The 17,165-nt window shown below is 47.4% G+C and overlaps 1 protein-coding gene across 1 annotated transcript in view; it reads right to left on the bottom strand.

Moving 5' to 3' along the window:
• The window catches only part of CHD2 (chromodomain helicase DNA binding protein 2), a 56,511-nt gene that overhangs the window by 11,040 nt on the left and 28,306 nt on the right, over nucleotides 1-17,165 (bottom strand). The window contains exons 9-29 of the mRNA XM_082488720.1: nucleotides 16,908-17,008; nucleotides 16,213-16,260; nucleotides 15,880-16,055; nucleotides 15,076-15,200; nucleotides 14,196-14,412; nucleotides 13,472-13,561; nucleotides 12,457-12,647; nucleotides 11,255-11,443; nucleotides 10,589-10,751; nucleotides 10,048-10,200; nucleotides 9,484-9,555; nucleotides 8,161-8,310; nucleotides 7,390-7,538; nucleotides 6,763-6,859; nucleotides 5,906-5,998; nucleotides 5,252-5,425; nucleotides 4,105-4,280; nucleotides 2,580-2,621; nucleotides 1,374-1,513; nucleotides 514-652; nucleotides 224-374 (exon numbers count right to left, since the gene is read on the bottom strand). Coding sequence (XP_082344846.1) covers nucleotides 224-374; nucleotides 514-652; nucleotides 1,374-1,513; nucleotides 2,580-2,621; nucleotides 4,105-4,280; nucleotides 5,252-5,425; nucleotides 5,906-5,998; nucleotides 6,763-6,859; nucleotides 7,390-7,538; nucleotides 8,161-8,310; nucleotides 9,484-9,555; nucleotides 10,048-10,200; nucleotides 10,589-10,751; nucleotides 11,255-11,443; nucleotides 12,457-12,647; nucleotides 13,472-13,561; nucleotides 14,196-14,412; nucleotides 15,076-15,200; nucleotides 15,880-16,055; nucleotides 16,213-16,260; nucleotides 16,908-17,008 — 2,836 coding nt within the window. The remainder of the gene's footprint in view (nucleotides 1-223; nucleotides 375-513; nucleotides 653-1,373; nucleotides 1,514-2,579; nucleotides 2,622-4,104; nucleotides 4,281-5,251; nucleotides 5,426-5,905; nucleotides 5,999-6,762; nucleotides 6,860-7,389; nucleotides 7,539-8,160; nucleotides 8,311-9,483; nucleotides 9,556-10,047; nucleotides 10,201-10,588; nucleotides 10,752-11,254; nucleotides 11,444-12,456; nucleotides 12,648-13,471; nucleotides 13,562-14,195; nucleotides 14,413-15,075; nucleotides 15,201-15,879; nucleotides 16,056-16,212; nucleotides 16,261-16,907; nucleotides 17,009-17,165) is intronic.

The following is a 17,165-nucleotide window of genomic DNA, read 5'->3' as shown; positions in this document are numbered from 1 at the left end:
TCATATGGTACTGTTCAGAGAAAATTTACTGCCAATCAAATAACAGAACTCTGCTTTCCATCAAGCATGCAACATTCCATGGAGGTCGCTGTTTTCCCCGTTATTATTTATTATTATTCTTGGAGTGGTTACAAATGTAAACATCTGTTTCTGGAGTAAATCAAACACGTTGTCTATGAACACTGCAATGGACCCAATGCAAGCAATAAGCAAAGCGACCTACCTTATCAGATAACTTCAATTCCGGGTCCGTTTTAATTAGCTCCCAGTTTCCATAACCATGCTCGTAAATTCCCACTAACAAGCGAGAATCCTCCTCCACTCCCCAGTCTACATCAAAATGGGCAGCTTTGACACGGCACGTCAGGCGGTACCTGAAGGCATTTCAAACATGAGCTACTTTTAATGCTGCGGAGGATAAAGCAAATCCACATATCTAGGCTATTCTCTTTCCACTACAAAAATCCAAGTTCCCTGAGCCTCTTTCTGCGTTGCCTGCTTAGCCAAACTCACTTCTTCCTTTCCTCTGGGTCCGTGGGAATGGATTTATGCAGCATTTCAAACTCCTCTTCATGCTGGATGATGGATTTCACGTTGACTTGGACACCAGAAATCTTGATAGTAGGACCTCTTCTTTTTCCAGGTCCTTTCCCTGTTCAGCAATAAAGCACAGCAACTAAGAGAACTCTTACAGAAAGAAGTGCCACTGTAAAAATGTCTAGACACACAGAGATCAAGACCTTGCCCGCAATCTCTTATTTAAATATAAGGCTGTCTGCTAAGGCAGGCCCAAAATTTAAGTTTTCTTTCACTAACTCACTTAGATCTGCAATCCAAACACCCTCCAGTATCATTTTCTTAAAAACACATCTAAGTACACTGGAGCTGTTGCTTCAGCTGCAACAGGCAGAGACCCAGCACGAAACCCAGCCCAGAGCCCTGTAGCTCCAAACCAACAGGACAGCCATAGCGTGGTTGATGAGAACTCCGAGAAGTGCTACCTGGGGATGCAGCTCTACCATGGAGTACACAGCACCAGTCTGATTACCAATCCCAGGAGCAGTTAAACATGATGTGCTTTGCCTTGTGGCCCAGCAATAAATAAGCTGATGACTTCAGCCTCTCCCCAGGAAAACTCATGTTCAGCAGAAGCCAACAAAACAAATGGCACTTTCCAGTCCGAGCAGAAGACTCGGGGGGTTCCCTCCATTGGCTAGAGCTGCCTGGCAGAGATGGGATGGTCTAAGTGTGCTTGGTCTTTGCTTTTAAGTTGCAATGTGGCATGCCTCCCTGTCCAGCAAGGGAATGGTTTTCTCACCAGTTCCGTGGAATTCCCCCAAAACCATCATGCAGCACACAACCCTCTTGCTTACCTTCACCTGGATTTTCTTTCAGCTGCTCCTCGTATTCTTGCATTGCTGACACACAGCTATTGTGGATGAGTTCCCCTAACCGTTTCAGATCAGCCACAGACTTATCCACCAGCTCAGCATCTCGGGCAATACACTCCAGCCTGGGAAAGGGGGAAAAAAGAATCGCAAATTTTGTATTTGATACAGCATATCTCCTCCCAGTCTCTTCCTGAGCAACTGTTTCATAGCTTTTACCAGTCAATGCTGTATATATATGAATGTATGAAACCTGCTGTCCTTCACGTGTCGAGTTCGTGCAGGAAACAACATAGTTTTAGTCTTTTTTTTAGGTCTAACAGGTGCAGATGTAGTACAACTGATCCAATCCTCTGGATCTTCTTAGTATTAAAGCAAAGGAGAGAACTGTCTGTCTTGAGCACAAGTACACTCTGTGACCGTCCAGTGTCCCTTCATGCTTTCTCAGTCTCATATTAATGCCATTTGATGGTCAAAAGCTGCCACCTGCTGTCCCTTTGCCTGGCTGAAGTCAGTAACATCAAGGCCCATACGCAAGCCTTGTGTTTCACAACAGAAGAGTACAACCAGCTAAAAAAAACACAGTCTTGTCTTAGACAATGTACGCAGGGAATCCCTGCCTCAGCTCTGAGATCTCCGCAAGGGCTGCGGCTTTCCAGGGCCGGCACACGTGCCCATCTCCCTTCCTCCCTCGCTGAGGCTGGGTCACAGCCCTCGTGGGAGGCTCTGCAGACCCGCGCTCCAGGACAGCGTGCGCCTCTCCCCGCTTCCCTTCAAGAGGGATACAGCAGCAAAAGAAAGATGCTCTGAATTCAGTCTCAAAACTGATACGCATAGAGAAGCTCGGCAAGCGTTTTGGGTAGCGTTTGCTGTTCAGGCAGCTGCTCTCTCTCCTCTCTGGGCAGAGTGGAAATGCCCCAAGGGCCAGACCCTGCCAGCGGGATGATGCTGCCTACAGCCCGGCGCCACCACTTGCTCTCGCTGCTTTTTGGCTATCATTCACCAGTGCCCATCAACTGAGGCACGAGGGACTGTACGGCAGTGTTCGGGTTACTGATCACACGAGAGCAAGGCTTTGCGCTGGCCGCGGAGGTTGTATCAAACACCCACAGCAACGTGTGTACGGCCGTGTGTAGAAACACAACATGACCCTGCAATTACCTTCTGGAGCAGGGCCGGGTTGAGACTTACCGTTCCAGAGGAAGCCCAAACTTCTTGTAAGCCTTGATAAACCTGAAAAAAAAAAACACCAAACAAACAGAAACTAAACCAGCTGCCATACAAAATGGGTCCAATATCACAAATACGCTTGAATATATTAATTACCGCCTGCCACGTTATCAACCTCGCATTCCACACAGATTAGCTAAGCATCACTCAGGACTGGGGATCCTAATCCATTAGCCCCCATGAAGAGTTTTGTGACCTTGGCTGGAGAAGAACACAACATTATTACGAATGTTGGATGTTTCACAGATGGGGGGGAGGGGAAGGAGCCATAACTGTAGCTTAAGAAAAATAATTGAAAGAAAGCATTGGCTCACACCATGTTGGTAATCATTAACTTCATTTTTCCAAGGAGAAAAGAGGCATTAAATCAATGTCATTGGTAATTTTAACGCTCAGGCTGTAAGTCTAACAACCCATCACAGAAGAGCCAAATGTGGTGCAATCCATCACAGAGGTTTGCAGACAAGGATTGCTATTTATTTTTATGTCTTATTTTTATCGCGAAAAACACTGCCATGGCTAACACACAACTTCAGGGCAAGAGTCAGACACTGTTGCGGCAATTGAGCAGTGCCTTGTGCTGGGAGCAGACCCAATGGCTTCAACTACAGATTATTTTTAAAGTGAGTTAATTTTTTCCTTTTCTTTTCTTCATCTTGTGCTCTTTCAGCCTCTTTCTGCTACACCACAATAACCTAAACAGCTGCAACACCTCGCAACACCTCCTTCCTTCTCTATGACTTCAGGGCTGGATATGGAGCAGCTACCATGACCTGAAATGTCTGACCATCTCCTGTTTACAAATACATCAACTCGGAGTCAGAGAGAGAGAGTCAAGGAAAACTCACAACCTCCTTGTTTCCATCTTTGGCTGAACATCTGGGCAGAGCCATAACACAAAGTTCTTCAGGAAAGGCTCAAGAGTTAGAAGATAGGAGGAGAAAATAACGCTCTGGAATTCAGCCCCCAGCTGACTTCAGGGACACAGTGCAGAAGAGGATACACAAGTGCTGGGATCAACGGGACCAGTGCTTCTCATGGGGTCATTTTGCCAGAGCTTGCCTTTCACTTAAAACTTAAATCAGCAGGACTACTGCCAGAAAAATGTCAGGAAGGCCACCACAGTCCTTGGCTTCTCCAGCTCTGTATCTCATAGCACCTAAGACCTCACATGTAATATGCAATTAGCTCAATCCACTTGGCCCGGGAAGGGCAGTTACAAGGATTAATTTTAGGAAGGTACCAGCTTCACTGCAGCCTGACTAAAGACAATCCCGTCCATTTTGCACAGACCTGAATATTAAGGTCATCAGCTGGGAGCAAAGTGAATTTTACAAAGGTGCAGAAGCTGGCCAAACAAACCAGCTCCACTTAACCCACTGACGTGCTTACAGGTGAACACCTCCTGGATTAATCTGGGGTTTTCTCCGCCTGCATAGGATTTCTATATTTATTTTCTGAACTGTCTCTTGGGCTTATCACTGACCTCCTGATTTCAGCATCAGTAAATCCTTCCACAGTATCTTTTCGAACACTTCGAGGCCGCCCCCTGCGCTTTGGTCTCTTCTCGTCATCAGTATCATCAGTTTCGCTTTCCGATCCAGATGACCTCTGAAGCCTTCTCTTGGTTTCTGCATCTGATTCACTGTCATTTGTCTGAGCCTGTATGTACCAGAAAAACAGCAGTACAGTTAACAGCTGGTAATCTGCCAACTTTTACTGTCCCTCCCATGCACTGGCGCTATTTCACATTCAGACTGTAAAACACCTTGGCATCTCTTCCTGAAGATGCAGGAGCCCACGTAACCAAACCAGAGAGGCTCTGCACCCTTGCAGTTTCGAGTGAGCTGAGGCTCTGGTGGTTATCCTCCCTTTACAGCCTTCCACCCAGCAATTTCACAATGGCATTTTGATTTACTAAGGTATAAGATACATTAAAACACATTGATTATCGTGGTTTTGTGCCACAGTCCCTCAGGCTGTTCTGAAAACCACGACACCTCAGAAATTAATTTGGAATTATTCGATTCAAACTAGATGATCTTTAAGGTCCCTTCCAACCTAAACCATTCTATGATTCTCTGAAATTATCCTTCTCTCTAGTTTTCATTTTAATGTTTTTTCCCCAGCTTATGCCAGAGAACATTTCATAACCCCTCAAAGTCCTGTATCCCAGCAGAGTATCCTTGCGCAGTTTGCTTTCTGTTGAACTGGGGTAGATCATATCACCCAAAAAAAGATTTGAGAAGATGTCATCTCTTTTGCCTGCAAGACTCGCATTTTGGCAAGAGCAGCCCAGGGAGCTAGAGAGCCCAAGGGAAAGAAATAGCCAGAAAATGGCATAAACTGCAGTAAAACCTGCACGTTTTGCCCCATGCTGACTACAGGTTCTCTTTATTTTGTCTTGTAGGACGAGTCGTACCTAATCCAATATGGGCCCCCACACTGCATTACAAACCACAGGCACAACGCACGAGGCCAACAAGAGGTCAGTGTGCTGCTACCTCTGTGCTTTACTCCTAACCAACTCTGGAGGAGGCAAAGCAGCACTCAGATGGCAAGAAGACTTCCCTTGAGTGTTGCCTTTGCCAGCTCTAGCCTCCTACCTCTCAGGTCCTCAAGATGGGCCGTACCTTTTTAGTCGAGCTCCGGATTCGAGGCAACATGTAGATTTCCTCCAATTCTTTCTGCCTTTCTTCCTCCTCCACCTTTTTCCTCTGTTCCTCTGGGATGATATCGTCCCAGTCCTTCTGGGACCGCTCGTCCAGCTCTGTCTCTTCCTCCTCCATGGTTGCAAAGTTGGCCACCTTTCATAAGGAAAGGAACACTTTTAGAAATCCCCTCCCCTGGCAGGAATACCCCGGAGCTGTCTGCTAAGCCTCAACTCCTTCCCCATAGCAATTTTGCCAGCATTTCCATAACTACTTTATAATTGATCCCTATGTCACTACATTCCTGGTTCCTTGCCATGTCTTTGGGCTAACAGCTTTTGAGAAAGTACGTGCAGTTTACGAAGTACTGTTGAGCCTCTGTAAGTTATCGGTTTTGTTTCCAAATTTGGTAAATTCTGCATTTTATTCACAGCCTTCAAAACCACTTACTTGAAATGAAATGAACGTCTACGTATCTCCCCAGTTACCAAACCCAGACAAGCCCACAGCAAACTGCTTCGTACAGGTCATCTCTCACCGGGCCTGATTTGTCCTGTTTGTTACTGACCTCACCGCGGTGGCAAGAGGTGGGGAGCCCCATTCCCGCACGCCACGACAGAGCCTGCGGGTCCGTACCTTGAACTGGGAGAGGAGCTCGTCAGTGGCACTGGTGGACACTTCATTTTCTCGTGTTTCAGCCAGACGCAAAATCTCGTCGATGTCCATCTCCTACCAGCCAAAAAGAGAGAGTGATAGAGCGGATGGTGCCGAGCACAGCGGGAAATAAGAGGCTTTGAGAACGGACTCGTGGGGTGCAATAGCTAAACACACACTGTGCTGATATGAGCTAAATAAAGTGCAAATATCCGCAGGGTGTCATCACTGAGGGCAGGGATGAACTATCTCAAGTGGTACAAAAGAGTATAAATAAGGGTGATAGGACAGAAGAAAAGGAACATCAAGGCTGAGCAACAGGGAAAAATTCCAGACAGTGAGATGTATTAACTTTGGACCGTTTCCCTCGGGGGAAGCTCTGCTACTCGGGCCATTAAGAGAATTGGTCAAAGCACTCAATACTAAACTGTCAAGCAACGCTGCGCCGAAGCAGGAGAGAGCGACCTACTCAACTTCACTGTCCTGACTCCTGTCTCTCTATGAGAACAACCAAAAAAGGATGCTGAAGAAGTGCTCAGAGGAGGCGGGGAGAGGAGCTTTCAGCAGGCTGCGCTATAACTAGCTAATGAACCCTCAGGATCCAAGGGACTCTCTCTCGGTGACCATTACTATTTAACCCCCAACAACAAGGCTCTCCTCAACCCCCTCATCCCCAACCCCAGAGCTCTCTTCCTTCAGCTTCTCTGAACTCACAGGTGCCCTACGCACTGAGTGCTCTCCTGCACAGGGCAAGTACAAAGAGGGTACAAACACGCACGATCCCCCATGCAGACCTACAGAGGACTACGAACAGCTATGTGATTTCGGTGTCAAACTACCTGAGGCTCTGACTCTTCCCCTTCAAGCTCCTTGAAGAGATCTTCAGCTCCAAACTTCAGAATAGCTGTCAGCTCCTCTTTGTTGAAAGGGTTTGAGCTGCAAGCACAAATGAGAAGGAAAACGTGTTTTGAGCTGTTAAGTCAGCACTGCTACAGCACAAAACCATACCAAAGTTTTTACTGATCAAGAAAGAAGTAAGTTTTCTACTCAGCAATATAGAAAGCCTTTTTATTCAGTCCCTCATCACTTTCCTGCCCTAGCACAGACAACTACTGTAAAGGGAACAACCTCCATCTACTGGGGGGGAAATGGGGAGACTCTGAGGTCACTGCCAAATTGCAGCTGTTCCACAACCACCACCAGGTTCCCCCAGACCAGGGTGATCTCTGGGAGGAAGACAAAGAAGGAAAAACAAGTAATGCATTAAAACTAGTTTTCTATTTCTGATCATCTTTAGCTGTTGTGTCTAATTTAACAGCTGCGTAAGCCAAATCAGTGGAAGCTGCCATTATTTATTAGCCTTCTGCCCTGTATCCTATCAAATAAACACTGGGAAACACCATCAGGTGAAGGTGGTTATGCACATCTTGTACCAGACATTTCTGCCTCCTGACACAATCACTTACTTGGATCGCCCAGAGTTGTTGTCCAGAACAGTCCGGCCAGTGGTGTCCATACGCTGGATCACCAAATGATCGAGCACCATTTTCTTCTTGGCCCTCTCAATGATCTCCTCCTCTACCGTACCCTTTGTGACCAGGCGGTAAATATTCACCTGAAGGGCAAAAAATGAACAGAGCTATTTCCTGGACCTGAACATGCTCTGCTGTCACAGCGATGCATCGCTCAGTTGTTCTGCAGGAGACCAATCTGCTGACATGGTCTCTTCGTGCACAGATGTGTCTTTTTAGAATAAAAGCACGCACATTCTTTTATGTCTCAGGGGGACCAGTTAAAATCAGGCTGGTTAACACAGATCTTGTATGTCTAAGCACAGAATAAAAACCTTCTGAACCAATCACTTTAAATCCAAACTAGCATCAAACTTTTCACGTATCTAATAAAACCCTAGTAAAGGTGGAAGTTCCACCTTCTAAGTTTTTCAGGACAAGAAAGAACAGAGTCCATAGGCCGAGAAGTGTGATGCCACTGGTTGGGTTCTTGGTTTTGAACCATCCCAGAACCCAAAACCAACAGAAGGACCTGGCATCTGGCAAATTTGGGCTGATTTTTCACTTCCTGATTTTTAAATGAGCTTCCCTTGGGTTCGCAGTACTCCTGGAATCAGGATTGGGATAAAAAAACCCCCACATTTTCAGAAGCTCTGATGAGGTGGGAGCCTGTTTAGATGCACATGCTGAAGCCACAGGGAAAATGACCCAAGAAACTCTTCTGACCTGCTTCTTTTGTCCAATCCGGTGAGCCCGAGCCTGTGCCTGAAGATCATTTTGAGGGTTCCAGTCCGAGTCAAAGATAACGACAGTATCAGCAGAGGCCAAATTAATTCCCAGCCCTCCAGCTCGTGTTGACAACAAGAAACAGAAGTCCTGGGGGTGGGGAAGGAAAGGCATCCACGAGTTAGCCAGCCTGTAAATGTGGATGTAAAATAGCGATAACTTCAAAGCTATGCAAGGAAACGGAGGGAGGGCTCTCGCAATCGTGCTTCTTAAAGCAGAAGGAGGATTTCCTTCCCACACACCGTGCTCGTGCAGGCTAAGTGCCACCGGTCTTTAAGCCGCGGCACAAGGTGAGGCGGTGCTGGCAGGGGCGAAAGGTGTGCTATTCCAGGACGCATCCTTATGGGAGAGCAAAACAAACAGCACGGGGCAAGGGCACCTTGGAGTCGCTTTTGAAGGTCAGACCACGCTGCGCGCCAGACTCCTAGAGAGGCAGCAGGCAAACACGTGCTTTTTTTGTTGCCTGAAGCCTGCTGGGGGTGAGATCAGCAACCAAGAGACTGTTTGAGTCACTGCACAAGGGCACAGGGTGCCAGGTTACATCCAAGATGCCTGAGCCCTCGTGGATGCCCCCAGGAGAGGGGAAAGGGCGGCTTCTATGGGCATTCTTGCTCCTTTCCCACCCGCGCTGCTGTCTCCTCCTCGCTTTTATTTCTCAACTTTCTGACAACCATGAAGCACCTAACTGTATCTCCAGTGTCAGCCAAGAATCCCCCTCCAGTCCAGGCTTCTGGAGCGAGGAAAGGTATTTCTCACAGCTGGGCGGACTGTGGCACCTTGCACCAGTCACTGTGAGTCAGCAAGCCCAGACAAGAGCCTTGAGATGCCCTCTCCTATTACGCTGGAGATTTTCACCTCCAACACCAGACCCCACCGCCTGCCAACACTATAATCCCCCTTTTGCCTCTGCCACTTCATATCCAAAACCAGTTTCACATGGGAAGAATCATTTAGCAACTGCCTTATTCCCCAGACCATGGGGATAGAATTGCTAAATCCTGGCTCTTCCCAACCTCTTTGGGACTTTCTGGAGATGTGACTTTGTGCCCTGTTCTTTGGACGGGGGAGATTTAAAATAAGCAATATGGCTAGTTACAAAACCTGCTATATCTGCGTCTTTAAAAGTATCTGGGGTCCTGTAAAAAGAACGGGACTCAACTAATCCTCTCTTGGCAGTCAGAACCTGGGACTCAGCCACAAACGCCCGCTGCTCGGGCAGCCCACCCGGACCCTCCTGTGGCAGGACATCCCCAGCTGCGGTACCTCAGAGCCGTCAGCGTTGAAGTGGTCCAGCGCCTGCTTTCGGATCTCCCCTTTGATCGAGCCGTCCAAGCGCTGGAAAAATCAACAATAAGGATAAAAGAAAGAAGGTAAAGGAGCCCTGAGGAACTGCTGCATCCAAGCCCCCTTCCCCGCCTGGAGCATTTAATCATTAAAAATAACCGCCAATTAAAAATAACTGCACTGCCTTAGCTTGCTGTGTCGCGAGGGCAGGAGAGGGGTATGCTCAGGCAGCAGTCACACAGCGGGTGACACTGCAGCTCCCGTTACAGGCTCCCAGCCAGGGTCTCTGCGTTTGCTGTCCTCTCCTCAGGGTTTATCGCAGGACACAGCCCAAACGCCTGTCAGAGGTGGCGTTTTGCAGAGATGGGGCCACACTGAAACGAAGGGACTTCCCAGTTCCCTCCAGTGTATTTCGGTAAGCGCGACCTGCAATCCCAGCCACCAATCTCTGGGAAACTCGGTGACCCCCATTGCTCAGGCTCCCTCTGCATTTTCTCGAGTTTTCAAGTAAATCCCAATGCTTTCCATGCTGATGTTTCTCACCTGAAAAGGGTAGTGTTTGATAGTCAGGTACTCTGCCAAGATGTCCAGCATCCTCACCATCTGGGAGAAGATCAGCACTCTGTTGCCTCTCTCCCGCAGCCTGGTCAGCAGTTTGTCCAAGAGAATTAGCTTTCCACTGCTCCTGATCAGAGACTGAAGAAGTAACCGTCATTCCAGCTGATGCTTTCCAACCTTACCCTTATGTGCACTACACAGAGACATGCAGAGATCTGGTTCTTTTGGGGTCACGCTTCTCCCGTACGTCTCTCATCAAATCATCTGGATTTACAGAGCAGAGGCCACACACAAAATGACTCATCCAAGACAGATCTTATATCGCATGCACCTCCCACTCAAGACGGCCACAAAACATTGCCTACAGTGGAAGCAGAGGGCTGGAGATTCAAGTGGCTCAGCTGCGAGGTCTATTTCTAATGGAGAAGCTGCAGAAGCTAAAGCTTCACCGGATCTTAACTTGGTGGGAGAACAGAAGAAAGAGGAAAGTTAAGGAAAAATGGTGGTAACCAAAGACACTGCCCACCTGCAGCGTCTCAAGGCCATTCTCTCTCTCGTTTTCCTCGGGAGGTTTGATAAGGTAGCAGTGGTTGCAGCACTTTTTCAACTCCATCACAATGTTCAGGAAACCAGATGTACTCCCTCTTGTTCCCTTTGAAAGAGCTTTGTAGTTTCTTGTCAAAATCCACCTGCAGGCAGGAAAACAAAAAGTCCGGATCATTCCACAGTACCGACTGGGCACGCTGGAGCCTGGGAGGAAAAAAACCTTCAGGGACATCTTGTTCAGGCATCAGTCTGCTCCCCTCCCTCCCTCTCTCTCTGCTTCTACAGGATACTGCTGTTTCTTCCCTAGAAAACCTGATGTTACTTTCCTCTTGGCATCATTACAGTTTAACATTAAACAGCACCACAATTTTGTGGGGTGCTTTACTCCCCTCCCCAAAAAATCCCACTGTGCCTGTCCCGCAAAACTGGCCAGCTGAACTGTATCACACTAAAAAAGCATCTCCAGACTACTACAGAGGAAAAGATACCACCTCAGAAAAGACCTTACCTCAGGTCCCTGCCCATGACGCCCCTGCTGCTGCAGGTGATGGCTGTCACACTGCATTCTGAAGGACAACATACTCCCAAGGCACACAGAAAGATGCGCCCGTTTCTACTGGCGCTTACAGTAACTTAAGCAACTCACTTGTAATACTGTTTCTGCAAAGCAGACATTTCCACACGGAGGATCTGCTCCACTTTGGCTGGCAAAGATTTCTCCACATCCTTCTTCACTCTGCGTAGAAGAAATGGCTCCAGGACTTTATGAAGGCTCTGGTAGCCATTCTCTCTACCTTTGCCGTGATCCTCTTCAAAATCCTCCCAGAACTCAAATCTAGCAACAGAAACGAGGAGCAGAGAGGGTTCAGAATACCTCTTGTCTTATCGCACCAAACTTCATCTACCAGATATGCTCCCGCTGCACAGGACAACAGGAGATCATCAATTTGACGGAGATACAGTGGAGGATAAAAGGTTCACTACGCCCTGGCAAACTAAAGGGACTGTGGTAAAGCTAGAAGCTCTCTGGGCTTAGATGCCCTCCTAACATCTCGTCTTTGAGTTCCTCACTGATTCCCAGGACACAAAATCCCAAGTTTTCCAGTATTCTGCTCTGCTGTCTCCTGCTGGCGTTTACCTGGCAGCGGTTTCTGAACTTCCCACAGTGCCTTTCCCTCGGCAGGGCTTGGACAACTGGACTATGTTTTACACTGCCCTGAGGTCTTTTTTGGACTGCCGCTTCCTCCAACAGCTCCTTTGAAACGCAGAGATCTGCTCTTCTCCTCCACTTGGGAGACCTCAAATCTTTCCTTCACTCTTTCTGTGATCCAGCAAAAAGAATTTGGGCAACAGCTCTTTTTGCAGTCAAACGTAATTTTGGTGAGTTTGGGGGCTTGCTTGTCTTAGCCCATTTTGTTTTAAAGAAAGCAAAATATTTGTTATAATGCAGACACGCGAACAATCGGCTAGACAGCCCCGTCCTTGAGCAATACTCCCAGAGACTGCCATAAAATGGTTGGCAAGGGTGGCTGAACCACAATGTACTGGAAACCTCAGAAATGGTTGCTTAAAACAAGTTTAGCTTTTTAGAGATGGCTCAAAGACAGCAGACAGATTTGAAAGACATGTATTAGGTTTCCCCATTCAGTTTGCTGCCAGAAATACTCCTTGCATTAAGTCATTTAACCTCTGATTTTCCCCCACCGATGTTTGCTCCCCTTTCATTGCTCTAACCCCACTGTGTTTAATTCAGAGATTTAATTCAGGGATTTCTGCGCTCCCTCGAGTCTATCTAATGGACAAGAATGGACACAGAGGTATTTTTTGATGGACCAAAAGGAGACTTACTTCTCTGGCATGATGAAATGCAGCAGGGACCAGAGCTCCTTGAGTGAATTTTGAAGGGGGGTGCCGGTGATCAGCAGTCTGTGGTTGGACTTGAAATCAATCAAAGTTTTGTACAGCAGAGAGTCATCATTTTTCAACCGATGGGCTTCATCCACGCCTAGAAAGGCCCAGTTAATACTTCCCAAAACAGCCTGGAGGAGAAGAGGAGAAAAACGATAAAACAATTCCCGACGAGATGCTGGGTCAGCCAAGCCCCACCACTTTGCTCCATGGCCAGAAGGCACAGCAGCGTGTGCTTTCCAGTGTGTCCTGCCCCAGCCCTAGACTAGTTTTGCCTCCCCCAAAAAGAAAAGGTGAAAAATCAGCCACGCTGTATAGCACTCCTGCCATATCTGAATAGTCTTTCAGCAAGTCTACCTGTCTTAATCCACCTTTGCGTTATCCAGAAAGCACAGTCCTCCTCCAGCCCCCTCCTCCTCCCTTTCTCCATGCCCTGGGGCCCTGCTGCGGCACCAGCCCCGCTGGAGCAGGTGAACAAGCCTATAAAGTTAAGGTAACCCAGGAGTTTTGATTATTATTTTCTTTTTTTTTGCATTAGTATTAAGGTCTCAAGGACCTTAAGTCTTAAGGGCTCAGTGATGCACTGATGGGGCTGATGAGCGCTTCCTAAGCAGACAGGTTTCTCCTAAGTGTGAAAATCCAGATATTGTTAATACTGTGGCTGGCGGTTCAGTGTTATGTTGTGTCCTCTTAACTAGCCTAAATTAAACCAGGTAAAATCCAGCTACTGCCCTGGTGTCTTACAAGTAAAAAGAATAACACGGCCGTGCTGTACAAGACACCATAACCGGTGTCCCACATTCCCTCTTGCATTACTGGGAAGCAAAAGCAAATAGTAGCTATACGTTCTCCATCACCACAGAGGAAGGAGGTGAAACCCACCAGATGGGGGCTGGCTACCCCCTTTGCAAGCGAGAGAAAGTCTAAATAAAACCATCTTTGGACCATTACTCACCTTATCCTTGAGGAGGATCTCGTACGTTGTGATAAGTGCGTTGAATTTCAACCTTTTGGACTGAGAGTGGATCCACTCATATTCACGTATCTGTGGGAGGAGACAAATGTTAACTTCAACCAACGTTACCGAAAGGAAAGAGTTAACAATCATTATTTTGGTGTAGACATAGCCAGAGACTCCAGCCAATTCCAACCCCCTGTTGTTCAAGGTGTTATCTGACGAGCTCAGGATGCCCAAGGAGCAGCTTGTTTTAGTGCACAGATGGTTCAACTGCCCTTGCACAGGTAACAAAATAAGGTCAAACAACTCGCTGTTGTGACATTACCCTCATCTGCCAAATGAATGCATCATCTCGCTACTGACACCACCAGACTCACAACATTTGTGTGCTTCGTCGTCCGAATAATTGAGAACATAGGAGGCAGGCACCTTTACACTGCTATACTCCTTACTGCAGCACGGTTCAGCCCAGCACAGCACTGGTTTCCAGAGCCTCCGAAGGAAGCCAGTTGCCCTGGGCTCCCTCTAAGAGGAGCAATAAGGTAGAAAAATCCCTGCAGCAGTGAATTAAACCCAAGTGCTCAGCTACACCAGGTCTAGCTGCCTGCGGTACTGCCCGACAGCCTCTCCAGAACGTGTGTCCCCTATGTCACACAGAAGCTGCCGCATTGCACCCAGTGTTTCTACCCAACCCCACACCTTTTGCTTTCCGATTACACACCATGTTCCTGCTCATGAGGTCGCCGATGTAAACCACCACATTTATCTCGGGCGCCCACACTTCAAACTCTCTCTGCCACGAGGTGAGAGTGGACAGGGGCACCACCACCAGGAAAGGGCCGTACAGCTGGTGCTGATGGAAGAGGTACGACAGGAATGATATCGTCTGAATCGTCTTGCCCAGGCCCATTTCATCAGCCAAGATCACGCTGTTGTTCCTGAGAAAGAAGAGAACAAGCATAAATCCCATCCGAGTGCATGTTTCCGCCACTGCTAATTTACTGTGCACCAGCATGAATAGCAATCCACGTCAGGGATAGAAAGGAGGCAGCGCAAAAACATTCATCTGAACAATTCCAAGTGGATCCCAGGGACATCCAGGCTACACGTGGCACAATAACTTGCAAAAAGGAACAGCTGACAATCACGCCAAACTGGCGAGCAAGGACAAAAGCAAAGGGAGAGTGGAGTCAGTGGCCTAATTTTAGAAGGACATTTCTCTAACACTTCGACGAGCGTGTATGCATGCCGAACCAGAAACCTTTTTTTTTCAGTTAGGGCAATGGAAAATTAGGGCCGATATGTTGTAGGCTCACACAGCAGCCAAGTCCAGCATGTGAACAGGCCCAGACAGGGAAAATGCTTTTTGTTTTTGCACAAGGTTTCTTAAGTTCATGTTCTATACAATTCCTGCTTGGGGTGTCTGCAACGCAGCTGGGCATGATAACATTTGAAATCCTTCAAGCTACTGAAGCAGGCGGGTAAAGACCTCACCTGAAAACAAGAGGGGCAGATCCTACTGGGACAAAAATCGGGAGACATAAAACAAAGGTGGCTCACTTGCAGTATGGACCAGAGAATCACGTAGCACCTATACGTACTTGCACCACGAGTGAGCGAGCCAGTTGAGGCCCTCCAGCTGGTAATCTCGCAGCTCCAGGTTCTCACCGCCAATATAAGAAGGCTGTTTCTTCAAGGCAACGAACCTCGGTCTCTGCTTCAATACCTGGAAAAGAAGATGCTGTAAGCTCACTGAAGAAAAAGACAAAGTAAGGTTGAAAATTCAGCAATGAATGTGTATCTGTTCACTGGTTAAAGTCCGTCCACATTTTCCTAGCCAGTGCTTGCGTCTGAGGTTCCGATAACCACTCCGCAGCGTTGTGTTTCGCCTGCTGTCCTCTGGCTCTGATGACCAGAGCTGTGAGTCCCCTGTGAGTCAGGAGTGCAGCAAGCTGTACATAATGAACACTAGATGGAACAAGCTCCCTTCTTTTTTGCCCTCTTGTTTTTTCTCCCATTATCTCTGTCCCTCTCCTCCACTGTATCAGCATCTCGCAGCTTTTCTCTTTTCCCAGGTGCGCTGTTTTTTCATCCAACCGATATTAAAACCTCGCATTTCTAAAGCTGCTCCTTCTGAGCAGGAAGCACTTTGTAGGATTAATTAAGCCTCCCACTCCCCAGGGGGACTCAACGTTCTCGCTGCGCACAGAGTAAATGAAACCAAAAGGGGATTCACATCTCTGCCTAAAGTACAATATAAGAACAGCAAACAACCATTCAAAACACTGGTGGGAGGGTGAGAAATTTTTTGAAATTTATCCCGACAAAACTTCCCATTCCCGCTGTTTGCGCCATCGCCCAGCCTGAAGAAACCCAACACCGGGAGAGAAGAGAAGCAAACCAACCTTGCAGTCCCGTGTAGGAATCGTTTTGGAGTTGTTACGGTTGTTGAAGCTGTCGATGCAGTGCTGAAATTTCTTGCTTATCAGAGCCTCATCTTCCCAGCTGCACTCAGCGTAGGGCAGCCCCATCCACTTACACAGGTACTCGGGGTCATTCGAGGATGTTTTGCGACTGTTTGCTGCAAAATAGGCAAAAAAGCCCAAACCTCAGCAACCGTGGTTCCGTGGCCGAACTACAAGTGTGGTTCACAGGGGCAGTCTGAACCACCCACATAACCACAAGACAGGTCTGAGCCGTAGGAAAAGTTTAGAGGGACCAAAAAAATGCTCCTTTACCTGGGAAATCTGAATGTCCTGTCGTCGCAGACTTACTGGTCTTCACAGCTGTGTTTGGAGACAGAAGGGAAGGAAGGGTTTGGAGCGCAGGCAGCCAGCAGAGGGAGCAGGGCAGGCAGGCTGTCACTGCCACGCACCCCGTACTTTTTTATAGGGATTGCATGGAAATGGGTTAAACAGCTCTCCAAACCAATTCCCAAAGCAACTGGATGTTGGCATCTCTGATTGACGTGACTGTGATACTACTGAAGTGCTTGGTAAGTCCTGTTTTTATTTTTAATAAGTGATCATGAAAATCTAACCGCTGAGCTGCCTTGCAGCCCAACCACATCTTCAACCATGTCACAGAAAGTGGTCTTCACAAAAGCCAGGCCTGTACTGCTGCTTTGGATGCAAACACCTTGCATCCAAAAGGCTGAAGTCAAAGAACTTCAAATTCCCTTGGGAACTAGTGTATCATCCCATACTTCAGGCAAGGAGACCGATTGATTTGTATTGAGATTGTTAACTACAAATCTGTAAAGCTGGATTTCTACTGCTCAAATCCCCGAATTTCACACACTGAAATACACTTAACACCAGTTTTTTTTCTCCAGAGATACTGGAGGATAGGGAAGAAGAGAGCCACACACTCATTCTGCTGTCACTAGATGTTAAAGTTCCCGCATCTTTACAAAAGTGTTGGGTTCACTTACCAATTACTCTCTCCACTATTTGGTACTGTTTGTTCAGCTCTGAAGCTAGCTCTTGTTGGCAGTTGAAATATTCTACATCTTCAGGTGATACTTTGCCCAGCCTATATGCAAAAAAAAATATAAAAACCAAAAAACACTCTAATGCTTCTGTCATAACGCTCATGGAAGCCATATATAGAAGTTCTACTTTATATGGTTCTTCTATATGGTTCTGTCATTCAGACAAGTCACTGAAGCAGACTACTGCTTATATGACAT

This window comes from Vanellus vanellus (assembly GCF_965231255.1).
Source record: "Vanellus vanellus genome assembly, chromosome: 11".
Taxonomy (NCBI): Eukaryota; Metazoa; Chordata; class Aves; order Charadriiformes; family Charadriidae; genus Vanellus; species Vanellus vanellus.
This window is presented reverse-complemented; position numbering and strand designations above follow the sequence as displayed.